Source organism: Balaenoptera acutorostrata, chromosome 16, assembly GCF_949987535.1.
Source record: "Balaenoptera acutorostrata chromosome 16, mBalAcu1.1, whole genome shotgun sequence".
In the NCBI taxonomy this organism is placed as follows: domain Eukaryota; kingdom Metazoa; phylum Chordata; class Mammalia; order Artiodactyla; family Balaenopteridae; genus Balaenoptera; species Balaenoptera acutorostrata.
In genome coordinates, this window is record NC_080079.1 from 65,582,727 (window position 1) to 65,596,437 (window position 13,711).

Sequence of the window (13,711 nt, forward strand, 5' to 3'; positions counted from 1 at the left end):
AAAGATGTGGAGCAACCAAAATGTCTCATTTCATGGGTAGGAGTGTAAAATGGTACAACCACTTTGGAAAGAGGTGTCATAAAACTAAACATAACCTACTCAATGAGTCAGCAATTCTTCTCCTAAGTAAGGACCCAAAAGAAATAAAAGCTTAAAAAATGTGTACACAAATATTCATAAAAGCTTTTTCATAACAGCCATACTGGAAACATCCCAGGAGTTCATCTAAGGGTAAATGAATAAATGGTGGTATATTAATAGAATGGAATTCTACTCAGCAATAAAAAGGAACAAATTAGTAATGCAACAGAGATGAATCTCAGAAACATGAAGCTGAGTGAAAGAATCCTCACACAAAAGAGTACATAGTATATGATTCCATTTACTTGAAGCTCTTGAACAAGCAAAATTAATTTATGGTTTAAAAAATCAGAATAGTGGTTACTTCTGAGGGTGGGGGAAGAGCTGACTGGGAAGGGGCAAGAGGGAACTTTCTAGGGTAATGGTAATGTTCTAAATCCTGCTGGAAACTTGGGCTACACTCATGTATATTACTTGAAAAATGCATAAAATGCTACACTTATGATTTGTGCATTTCACTAAACGCAAATTTCACTTTAAAAATTCCATTAGCTACTAAACCCAACAGAATGCTCTACTGCCAATTCATGATAGGACTTCAGAAACAAGGAAGAATAGGAGTTGGACCATTCCCTCTCCTCAGCATCTCTACACACTCCCCCTGGACACTCCGCAAATCAGATAAGGATAAGTCCTTTGCCCAACTCTTGTACCATCAGGCACCAGGTACCCTTGGGCTGTTCTTCTCCCAAACAAGATCCCAGAATAGATTCTGAAATTTATACCTAGTATAAAAGAGTGATTGGCCTCTACTCTTCCTGGGCACTTGTTTTTGTTTTTGTTTTTGTTTTTGCAGCACCGTGTGGCATGTGGGATCTTAGTTCCCTGACCAGGGATCAAACCCGTGCCCCATGCAGTGAGAGCACGGACTCTTAACCACTGGATGGCGAGGGAAGCCCCTCAACTATCCCCTCTTGAACTGAATATGAAATAAACAGGCTGACTCCGTTTTCTCCGAGAACACATGCAACTCTAATTGAAAGATACATTAAAACATAGAAAAAAACTAGAACAGTACCTAGCATATGAACACATTCATGAAGCAAGTATTTTGAAAAAGCCACAGGCTTTTTTCTTTTTTTCGGCCCTGCTGTATGGCTTGCAGGATCTCCGTTCCTCGACCCGGGACTGAACCCAGGCCACGGCAGTGAAAGCCCAGAATCCTAACCACTAGGCCACCAGGGAACTCCCCACAGGCATTTTTATTTTTATTTTCTTTCAATGAAAAAAGATGAAAGGCCACACAGGGCCTTTCATCTAAAAGAGTAGGGATACCTCAGCTATAAATTTTGAGGAACAAACTACTTTGGCCAAGTAGCCATCCCTCCCTTACCCCAGGAGGCCATCGTTAACCTTTCAACTCCCCAGTGGGTGTGGTCCTCTAGCAAGAACTGATTCACCCAAACAAACACAGGTGTCCCCCACCTGTACCACCTGCAGTGGCTCAGCGTGGGAAGCAGAGGACTCCCTCCAGCTTCCAGAGCTCAACCCTTTCATTTGTTAAGGTCATTTGCTAATTAAAAAAAAAAAAAGAGAAACAGAAAACACTTGAGGACTAGAGCACAAAAGAAGAGTTAGCTCCTGGTTATCCTGCTAAAGATCCTTTGTCCCCTTTTTAGGGGAATGCTGTCAGCCTGGAAACTATTTTTCTCATCAGAGTAAAGTTGAGGTAGGGAAAGTGAAGAGGGAAAGAAGAGGCACAAAACATGGAGAAAACATAAAGTCCTGCAGACCTTAAATTCAGGTCTGTCCCTGGGGCTCAGGATGCTCCTGTCTGCTTGGTCATGGCGCTCCTTCCTCATATCTTATGAGGCCTCCATGAGCCCCAGGTCCAGAAGCCCAGGAGAAGGACCCGTGGAGCACAGTGGGTTTATAAAGCTGATGACCACCCCACCTCCCCTCCCTGCATTCTCTCTGAGCTGATAAGCAACATTCCCTACACCCAAATGCTCTTATGTAGGAGTATGTGAGTCTTAAAAAACAAAACAAAACAAAAATCTATAGCAAAGAGACCAAATTGATCTGACCAAATTGATTCTTTTGTCTTTTTCTAGAATTTCGCTCTTTCCCACAAAGTAACAGCAAGAGTGGAATGAGAACCTGCAATAGTTCTCAGCTGCTCTTCCTTGCCTTCCTGGAAGCCCATTTTAGCCTCTGGAAGCCAGTGATGCCAGATTTGGGAAAGCAAGCAGACTTAAACTTCCAGTTTCTTTGGGAGAAGTCAGCTCCTCCTGCCTTCACCACCTTCTGGGACTCTTAAGATGGCCCAAGAGCTGCATTGATGCCTCCTCTTCTTTGATCTGACCCAAGGACCCCCCAAGTTAGAGTAGTAATTAGCAACTCTATTCAAAACAAACCTCCCTCCCCATGTGCATCCACTGACGAGCATCAAATAAGATCTTTCCCCATTTTGCTCCTCAAAATGTCCTAATGGCTGGTTTTGTACAAATTACAGCTCAATGTCCAAATTCTTATCAGGACTCTGTTAAAAACCTCAAAATCATTCCTGCCAAGAGCCCCCCCACATCAGGGGAGATGACCCAGTGTAAAGACCACTGTATTGCACACTCCACAGACTACAGTGTTCATCACATCCTGAATTGTGCAATGAGGCAGCACTACCTAGTGGGTGGAGAATCAGAGTACTTGTTAATACGTTCACTTTGTCCACTGCATCTTTCAGATGGCAGAACACAGGGCCAACCCAGGAACCAGCATTCACCACTGCTGGCTGGACCCCAGGTAGCAGCATCACGGCTGCCTCTGGCTTAGCACAGGCCCTCTCTATTTCACCCTCAGATCCAGACCCCAACTCCATCCACTCCCTCTCTGCAATGTACTCTATGCTCACCCTTTGAAAGGGGGTGGGGGAACCAGAGAATGCAACCACTAATTCAAACCAGAAAAACCCGAGGACACAGAACTGAAAAGAGTTTTTCATCCAGTCTGTCTGAAAGACCCCTTCCCCTTTAAGAATTTTGGCTTGGCTACTTGGCTCACTGCTGTCAACGCCAGAAACCTATTTTCTTCACTCACTCCTGCAAATAAAAGGAAATGAAATGTGTGTATGTGGCTTTGCAACTGAGCTCTTTTTTGCGCTTAAGGGAAGAAAAGTGGGGGTCGGGGGCAGAGGTACCACACAGAACTGGATGCATGGAGGTGAGAAGCCAAGGTTTAATTAACCTCACTGGCCTGGGATGTGGAGACATCATCTCTGACTAGATGATACACAGCATCAAGTGCCTCATGTGACCCTGCTGCTTTACACCTGGGGACTAAAACAAATGTTTTCTATTTGCTGTTCCTTCTCCTCCTCCTCCTAGGATGATTTATGGACTGAGACAGAGTGGGGTTGCTTGGTAGGAGTCAAAATTTTGGGCTGGAACAACTGGTGACTTGTCAACAGCACACCATCAAATGGTCCTCACAACCCCACTAAATGCACAGAACCAGCCTGTGACAAGGAGCTGACACCCACCTGAGTTTAGTAGGTAACAGAGACCACTCGGCGGTGCAGTGGTTTAAGTTCTCAAATGAGAAGCTATTTTATACAAGCAAAAAGCTGCTGTCTGTCTCCTAACAAACGGGCTCTCTGAAAAGACTGCAAAGGAGGAATTCTCTCTATTTAGGTAATGGGATGGGATGTGTCCACAGCGCCATTTGTTATTACTTCTTCCCTAGCAGTTAACAACCCCAAACCTTCCGCTAGGCCCTGATCCAAGACCACCACAGCATCCAGTACAGCAGGGCATGAAAACCACAGCCTGTAGTCCGCTCCCAGTCTGTAATTTGAAACAAACAAACAAATGGACTTCCCGGGTGGCGCAGTGGTTGAGAACTGCCTGCCAATGCAGGGGACATGGGTTCGGGCTGGTCTGGGAAGATCCCACATGCTGCTGAGGAACTAAGCCCGTGTGCCACAACTACCGAAGGCTGCGCGCCTAGAGCCTGTGCTCCGCAACGCGAAGCCACCGCAATGAGAAGCCCGCGCAACCACAACGAAGAGTAGGCCCCGCTCGCCACGACTACAGAAAGCCTGCACGCAGCAATGAAGACCCAACGCAGCCAAAAATTAATTAATTAATTATTTATTTATTTTAAAAAGCCAGTTCACAATCGGTAGAATCTGGCCAGCCCCTGGTGCACTCTTCCTAAGCACCCCCCGTGGAGCCGAGACAGAGCCCCTGTCTCCTGACCACAACTCTGGCTCCCCGGGCCCAAAACCTCTCTCCCTAGAGCATAACTTTTGCAAGTAGAAAGTTCCTTCGACCAGGACCCTGTGCACTCCACGGGCTGCAAGAGTTGAGGAATGGAGTCACACTGGAGTCGGCTCAGGGCAGCGCCCAGGCATATCTCAGAGGCCGAAGCTCCTGTGTGCCAGCAAGAGGGAAAGTCTGAGGAGGACGGCCCTCCTCCAGCCACTCAGTCTGTCCTCCCAACCCCTCGGCCCCCACCGCCACCTCCCGCTCCTCAGCGTTGAGCCTCGGGCGCACGCAACCCGGTGGCCTGGGCTCGGTCCCGCAGCTCGCGCGGAGCGCCCTCCCCTCTGGGCCCCGCACTCACCCACCGCCCGGATGCGGAAGCCGCGCGGCGGGCGCAGCGCCCGACGGCACCAAGCGTCGCGCAGCACCTGCAGGCTGGCCGGAGGCGCGTGCACCAGCAGCACCCCGCGCCGCAACCAGCCCTGGAAGGCCAGCCGCGAGGCGGCGCGCGCCAGCCGCGAGTTCCAGAAGCAGCGTGCGTTGGCGCGGCAGAAGGCGCGAAACACCGCACGCCCACCCGGCTCCTCAGCGCCCCCCGCCGCCTCCTGCGCCTCCAGCCTGCAGAGCACGAGCGCCAAGGAGCCCGGCGCCAGTTGCACGGGCCGGGCCATGCTGCCTCGGCGGCCAAGGCCCGCAGCCTAACGCATCGCCGGGCTCGGCAACCGCGCTGCACCGGTGGCTGCCGCCGGCGGGAGGGATCAGCTTACTGCGCTCGGCGCCGGCTGCCGGGAGAACGGGACTCCAGGGGGCGGGGCCGATGTACGCGCCAGGTCGGGGGAGGGGCGGGACTCGCAGGCTGGGACGGCCACCGCTTCCCCCCCCCGCAGGCGCCCAACAAGGGTTTCCAGGCGCTAAGTTCCCAGGTCATTCTCCACACCCCAGCCAGGTCTCTGCACACCCAGTCCCCAAACTCCCACCCCGGGCGACTCCCTTCACTTCTCTGCTCCCCGGCAGTCCGGAGCTCCTCTTCCCCCGATGGGCGCTTGCTGGGGCTTTTCCAAGCCTTAGGGTAGCCCCGCAGTCCCCGGGGAGCCGAGCCGCCTCCAACTGCGGCGCGAACGGTACGGCCAGGGTTCCTCAGAGCTGGGAGGACCAGGATGGCCGCCGTCGCCCTGGCCTTGGGATCGCCCCCAGGGAGAGAGGCCACGAGGGGCAGACTCGCTCGGGTCGAGAGCAGGAGACCCAGGTTTGAGTCTCCGTCTGCTAATCAGTTTGCATAAGTTTCTTTCCCTCTCTGGCCTCAGTTTACTGTCTTGTAAAATCAGGAGTTGGGACTCAATTCTAAGGACCTTTTTCATGACCTTCTGAGGTTCTGGGGTCTGGTCTCGCTTCTGGGTTATCCAGCAGAGTTAAAGTGTAAGGGACGGAAAGTGATCCAGAGGTCCCACCCCCAATGGCTGGCGAGGCGCAGTGCTGAGATCCCTGGGATTCAGGCCTGGGTTGGGATGGGGATTCCGAGAAGAATCCCCAGGAGTGAAGGGAGAGGGACTTGTGATCTGTCACAGCAGACTCTAGCCAGCACCTCGGAGCATGAGGTACAATTCAGAAGCTGAGGGACAGAAAGGCTGGAACCCTTATTGTTGCACTGGGTGAGGGCTTCTCCGGAAAAGAAGAGGAAGGACATTCTTAGTACAATCAGTACTATAAGAGGGAGTAGAGGGACTTGATGAGACATGGGGGTCGTTCCAGATTGATTCCAGGCATCAATAACAACTACAATAATTCGAGATAATCTGCACTCTGCCCCTAGTGAGCCACTTATCACAGTAAATGATAGGTGATGTTAATAACCATTGCTAACATGTATTGAACACTGTATGCTGGGGGCCTTAATTTCACAACTCTGTGTTAGCTTCTATTAGTATCTCTATCTTTTTTTTTTTTTTAACAGATGAGGTAACTGAAGATAGGTTGGATTAAGAAGTATTTCCCAGTCACACAGTAAGAAATGGAGTCAGACAACCGCCAAGTCAGGGTTCCCTATGACAAATAAGTCTGACACAATTTTCAGTTCAAATAAGCATGCAAACCTGAGACAACCATCTCACATCTGAAGTCTGACTCTGAGATGGATGGATGCATGGATGGGTAAATACAGCAGAGAGCCCAAATGAACTAAATGTCTATGTCTGTATAGCCTACACAGGGAGGGCCAAGCTCCCCCTCTCCGTCACGATAAAGATGACTTTCCTGTGTTCCCCAACCTGGGGAATTATGACTTTTATCTCTATCTCTAGCATCTACTACAGTGTCTTTTCCATAATAATGATAATGATAATTCCCATTTACTCTCAGCTTGCTCTGTGCCTATAACTGTACTAAGTTTTACATGTGTGATCTAATTTTATCCTCAAAATTAACCCTCTGAAAGGGGTAATATTGAGGCCCATCTTCCACAAGAAAAACAAAAGAGAGTTTAGGCAGCTTGCCCATGAGGACAAATCTGCTGGTGGTGAAGCAGAGATCCCAGTGTCTCCTTGCCCACACAGCTGGCTAGAGGGGGAAGCAGGAGACCATCACCCTGACTCATTGGACCTGTGGTCTGCTGTGAAAAGTTGTCCTGAGCTTGAGTCTCTGTCCCAAGAATTTGAACTGGAAATAAACAGAGACAAGTCAGGCCCTTACTAGCAAGGCCTGTAGCTGCAAGGCTACTGGCAGGTAGACCCAGCTATGAGGTTTCATGGCCTGAAATTATGAGGTAGAGCTGCCTTAAACTGTGGAAACTTTTGTTCAGATGTGTGAAATTTGTCCTATCATTTTATTTAAGCTAGTCCAATTAACAAAAGAAGGGAGAAAGAATGTGAGGGGGAAACTTTTAAACTACAGTCAACTACATAGTCACTTATTATCCAAAAGGATCAGCTACCATCCAGATATTTCCAAACTCCTACAAAATGGAACATGTCTTAAAAGTTAAGTGGAAAACTGTAGGCCTCCAACCTGAATGGCCTGTATTACATGGCAAAACTAGAGAAACTGGAACTTCTCAAGGGCCTTCCATCTTTGGGGTCTCTGCAGACCAGACACAAACATTTTAGAAGACGGATTTGTTATCATTCTCCACTTAAAGAGGCACAGAATAGTCAAACTAAAAACTAGAAAGTCTCAAGATGGAAGGATTTCCCCCCCCCCCCAGTGGACTCTATGCCTGAGAAAGGACATAACAAAAGTAGAAAGTAATTCTAACATTATATACAAATCCAAATGGCATGCTATGCAGTCATTAAGGATAAGACAAAACTTTATATACTGATACAAGACAATATCCCATATATATATTCTAAGTAAAAAAGAAAACTAAATAGGTCTAGTATGATTTTTAAAAAAAGAAAGAAAAGAAAGAAATTAAGAAACTAAGAAAGAGAAAGAAAGAAGGAAAGAAAGAGAAAGAAGGAAAGAAGGAAAGAAAGAAAAAGAGAAGAAAGAAAAAGGAAAAAGGGCACACATATTCATGTGTGGCTGGAAGATCTCTGGAGGGGTACATAAGAAGCTGGTGATAACAGTGGTTACCTCCAGAGAAAGCAACAGGGGACAGGGTAAAAGGGAGGCTTATTTTCCACTATGTTTACCATGTGCAAATACTTGTTCAAAAAATGCTCTCAAAAATGTATATCAGAACATTAAGAGATTAACTCTGGTCATTTTGAGAAATACGATAACAACTGTCCAATTCCTTCCAGAGTAAATAATTGCCAACAATTGACTTCACTTTTCCCCTCTCCTATTTCCAGATGATCTCTCTCTTGGCCACCTTATCAGACCTGAAATTCCTGCCCAGACAATCCCACCTTAGAGAAGACTATGTCTCCAAAGTCACCATTAAGGGCACATGCATTTCTTCTCCCATTATCACTTTTTGTGAAGACTTATTTAGCTCATCCAATTTGCTGTTGACTTCAAAACTACAGTGGTCTTTCATGGGAAAGGACACAGGATCGGTAAAGAGCTTTGGGCTTCAAGACCACTGAGGAAGATTAAGATGGCTTGTCCTAGAGAGCAGGGAAAGGGAAGCTAATACCTTTGACTGAATTGAGAGAGTGACACTACTGGGAGATGCCTTTCCCAAGAGTACCCCGTATGGAGGGACACTTGATACTTGTGGAGAGTAAACTCCAAGGCATCAGCCTTGAGAACCACAGTGAAAGGGTCTCTGAGGCAAGGCAGTCAGGACCATTGCAGGAGCCTCTCTGAGCCAACACAGCTTTGGAACTTGGTGGTCAGTGGAAGGGGAGGAGCAGCCCTTGACATCAGTACTGTGTGGCAGCAGGTACCAAGGTAACTATAATGAGCACCCCAGGAAAAAGATCAGGCCCCCATTTTCTGGGTATCATGTAAACCCCCAAGTTTTTTTTGACAATTCCGAGGCGTGGACTTCCCAAAACATGCCAAGACATGGCCAACTCTGGCAAATGGAACTTGGAGTTTGATTTTATTTGGTTTAGAAAACTGGACCTGAAGGGGAACAAATTCATTCTTGCTACACTATAATTGTTAGAGAAGATAAACTGGATCATTTGATGCTCACATCTGCCTGATGTCTGTCCCAAGGAGAGCATTCAGTGCTCTTCATACACTTACTCCAGCCTGTCTTTCCAGCCTCATCTCCATTTCCATCCTTGCCCTCCTCCTCCAATCCACACCAAGGATCTTATGCTCCAGCTACTCAAAATTACACACCTTCCCAAACATGCTCCCACATCTTTGCTTACACTATTCCCTCTGCCTAGAAGGCCTTTCCCCTTCCCATGAGGTGCTATACTACAAAGGCCAGCTTGTAAAACCTGTGACACATCCAGGAAGATTAAATCTGTTCTTGGAGCACCTCATTAACTCTCTTATAACACATGTGCGTTAAAGGCTGTAATATTTAGTTACCTGTCTCATCAGGCAAACTGAGATTCATTAAGGGCCAGGCTTCTGCCTGATTCATCTCTGTGACCCAGCATGTAGCCCAGTACCTGGGCCATAGATTTGTTCCACCTGAATCAAATCTAATTTAACTAGTGCTTGATCCACGATAACCCTGTTTTTCTTGCTTTCTTGCTAGCCTGGTGTCACCATTCACAGAAACATTTTTGGTTTGAGGGTGAATCACAGGAAGACCTTGGTGTCCAACAGTCAATGCCCAGGGCAGAGCCTCAAGGAACAGGCACACCCAGGCCTCACCTACCCAGGCATCTGAAGTTCAGTGGTTTCTCTGGAGTCTGTTTATAGACTCATGTTATACTCAGAATTAACCACCTCAAAATTTTTTCCACACCAAAATTCATCAGGTTGAAGTTCTTTCCCCTTAACTCAGAAAATCAAGCCTTGACACTTAAGGCTGATTTAGAAAGCATTTTATACATGGGTTCTCTTTATTATGACCATTTCTGCTTCTACAGCACATTTCTTCCCTTTATCAGGGGAAAAAAAAAAAGCTGTAGAGACTTTTGTTTCTATTTATCAAAGAGAAATGTGAGGCTTTCCTAAGCAACTGTGTTGACTCAAGGGACAGAGAAAAGGAGGTGGGAGCATTTAATGCCACTTTAAAAAGGAAGGACATTTAATGCCACTTCTTTTTTCTTTCTTTCTTTTTTTCTTTAAAGAAGTCAGCAGCAGCATACTTTATTTTTATTTTTCTTTTGGCCGTGCCGCATGACATGTGAGATCTTAGTTACCTGACCAGGGATCAAACCCGTGCCACCTGCAATGGGAGCACAGAATCTTAACCACTGGACCACCAGGGAAGTCACAATGCCATTTCTTTTTAAAGAAAAAAACATTACCTTCTTTATTCTAGCTGCTTGACTTAGACAAGACTCTGGACCACAGTAGCTTAATCTGTAAAATGGGAGTAAAAATACTTGGCTGACCTGAAGGATTTCTTAGGGTCCCTTCCAGCTTCATGATTCTACAGCTCCACCTTCACTCCCAACGGTAGGAACCCTAATGCAGTTTCAGTAATCACTGAGCCCAGTGATGTCCTAAGAGATGCAAAATCAGAGCCTGAGAGCCAGATATCCCCAAAGCTAATTCTGATTTGCCTTTAAACATTTCACTTCTTTATCTTCTCAATAGTAAGGGGCCAAAAAAGAAAATAAACATTGAAGAAAAAAAGTCCTTAGCTTGGAACATTAAGAGGCTAAGAATACCAGAAACGGTTCTGATGAACCTAGGGGCAGGACAGGAATAAATACGCAGATGTAGAGAATGGACTTGAGGACACGGGGAGGGGGAAGGGTAAGCTGGGACGAAGTGAGAGAGTGGCATGGACATATATACACTACCAGATGTAAAATAGATAGCTAGTGGGAAGCAGCTGCATAGCACAGGGAGATCAGCTCGGTGCTTTGTGACCACCTAGAGGGGTGGGATAGGGAGGGTGGGAGGGAGATGCAAGAGGAAGGAGATATGGGGATATATGTATACGTATATCTGATTCACTTTGTTATACAGCAGAAACTAGCACAACATTGTAAAGCAATTATACTCCAATAAAGATGTAAAAAAAAAAAAGAAACCCCATGATTCTGATGTGAGAAGTGATAAAAAAAAATTATTCTGTACAGCAGAAACTAACACAACATTGCAAACCAGATGTACTCCAATAAAATTTTTTTAAAAATAATTGTGACACTTGTTAAAATGGCAAGGAAGATTTTGTTCAAGACTATTGCAAAGTCTAGACAGCAAAGATAGCTGTAAAGCAAAGACAGCAAAGAAACTGGGGATTTTTGCCAAGGGACAGAGTGAGGAAGTCAGTGGATAGAAAATTACTGATAGGAAACATCAAGGATAGGGGGATTCTTGCTAAACTGACCTAAGAGGGTCCTTGCTAAAGTCACCTCAAGGATTTATACATCAAGGGTGGGGGGATGCAGAACTTGATCAGTTATCAAGAGTTAAGGATATGCACTAAACTGATTTAGCAATATTCTTGGGCAGGGCAGGCAGAAGATAGGATGAGGCCCAATGTGGAGGCCTAGTCAAAAAGAGGGTTCAGAAAATAAACAACAAAAACCTACTGTAGGGGCTTCCCTGGTGGCGCAGAGTTTGAGAGTCTGCCTGCCAATGCAGGGCACACGGGTTCGAGCCCTGGTCCGGGAGGATCCCACATGCCGCGGAGCAACTGGGCCCGTGAGCCACAACTACTGAGCCTGTGCGTCTGGAGCCTGTGCTCCACAACAAGAGGGGCCGCGACAGTGAGAGGCCCGCGCACCGCGATGAAGAGTGGCCCCCGCTTGCCACGACTAGAGAAAGCCCTCGCACAGAAATGAAGACCCAACACAGCCTAAAATAAATAAATAAATAAATAAATAAATAAATAAATAAATAAATAAAAAGAAGCAGGGCTGTCAGGTTAGCTGTCATCTCAGCTGCTTCTCCTAACCTTTAAAAAAAAAACAAAAAACCTACTGTATAGGACAGGGAACTTATTCAATGTCTTGCAATAACATATAATGGAAAAGAATATATATATATATAACTGAATCACTATGCTGTACACCTGAAACTAACACAATATCGTCAATCAACTATACCTCAATAAAAATAAATAAATAAATAAATTAAAATAATACAAATAAATAAAATTTTAAAAAGAGTTCTCGTAAGAAGCTGACTATATAGTTTGGTCAAGGAGCCAGTACAAACTTCCCATCACTCTGCCCCTCCCTACTTCATTAAAGGAATTAATATCCATAAAGCATTTAAAACAGCCTTTAGGGCTTCCCTGGTGGCGCAGTGGTTAAGAATCCGCCTGCCGGTGTCGGGGACACGGTTTTGAGCCCCGGTCCGGGAAGATCCCACATGTCGCGAAACAACTAAGCCCGTGCGCCACAACTACTGAGCCTGCGCTCTAGAGCCCACAAGCCACAACAACTGAGCCTGCACTCTAGAGTCCCCAAGCCACAACTACTGAGCCTGTGCTCTAGAGTCCCCAAGCCACAACTACTGAGCCCATGAGCCACAACTACTGAGCCCGTGTGCCACAACTACTGAAGGCCGTGCGCCTAGAGCCCGTGCTCCACAACAAGAGAAGCCACCACAATGAGAAGCCCGTGCACCGCAACAAAGACCCAATGAGGCCAAAAATAAAATAAATAAATACATTTTTTAAATAAATAAATAAATAATTTAAAATAAAATACCCCATAATCCCATTTTTGTTTGGGGAGAAGAAAACTGGAATAATTATGATTATGTTAACAAAAGTTATTTCTAGATAGTGGGAGTACAAGCAATTTTTATTTCTTTCTTTGAGCTTTTCTATACTTTCCAAATATTCTACAATTAAAAAGTGGCCCCAATAATTTTTGAGCTAAAGGAAGTAAAGGCAGCTGGCTCTTCCGCACTGGGGCCATCAAAGCCAGTAAGTTTTCTAACCAAAATGAGCAGACACATCACTCCACCTCCCCATTAAACTCAGGGTCAGAGGGCAGGTCTCAGCTGGAAAATATTACTTCTAGAAAGAAAGCTGGAGCAGCAGCCTGTCAAGAAGGTGTGCAACTAAGTGCCCTGCAGCCAGAGCAAGTCAGCAAAATTCCCATTATTTGAAACATGGAAAATGAGATTAAGTCTTTCCCTGACACCAACAAATAAAGTATGGAGGCCTGAGACGAGATGCCAAATCCAGTTTCAGGGTTTACCCGGCTTTGTTACAGCAGAGGGTATAAAGCTGGGCCTCATATCTCACTATTTACATGCAGATCTGACCAAAAATGAGTTGGCCCTACTCCAGGTGCCCAGATCTCAAAGGAACTCTGTTTCCAGTGAGGCCTGTACCTTCTAGGTACAAGTCTCTCTTCTCTGCTTTATTATGGGGGGAGGGGAAAAAAGATACTAAGGCATCTCCTTCACACACTGAAATCATCCTGGATTGTGAAACAAAGTGTTGCTTTCCCCCTTCTGACAATCTACCTGTTACCAGTTGTTTAAGCTTCTCAAAGGCAGGGATCCAGGATTACCTTTTATTCATCTATGTGTCCTCTAGAACGCCGCCACAGTGCTGCTCAAAAGCAAGGAAATGGTTCCCTGAATAAGATGATAAAGAACAAAAATGTGGGACAGGAGGACTAGGTGTTCAAGTCGGTACCAACCAGCCCTGGTTTAGGCCTAAACAGATGCAGTTCCCTCGACATTCTACAGAGGATCTGAATAAAACATGAGGCTTTGTAGAAGTACCTATAATACAAGAACAAATACCAAGCCTGCTGAATTCCAGGGACTGCCTTGGGTAACAAAGAGGAAGATACAAAGATAAAGGATACACTTCCATTATTTCAAGTAGTTTACAATCTAATGTTTTTCAAAACCTCAAAGCCTTC

The 13,711-nt window shown here is 46.1% G+C and overlaps 1 protein-coding gene across 2 annotated transcripts in view; it reads right to left on the reverse strand.

Annotated features, from left to right (window-relative positions):
• The window catches only part of STOX1 (storkhead box 1), a 53,741-nt gene extending 48,622 nt beyond the window's left edge, over positions 1–5,119 (reverse strand). For both annotated transcript variants that reach the window (XM_057531550.1, XM_057531549.1), the window contains exon 1: positions 4,705–5,119. In XM_057531550.1, coding sequence (XP_057387533.1) covers positions 4,705–5,014 — 310 coding nt within the window. In that variant the 5' untranslated portion in view covers positions 5,015–5,119. The remainder of the gene's footprint in view (positions 1–4,704) is intronic.
• Positions 5,120–13,711: the final 8,592 nt, after the last annotated feature.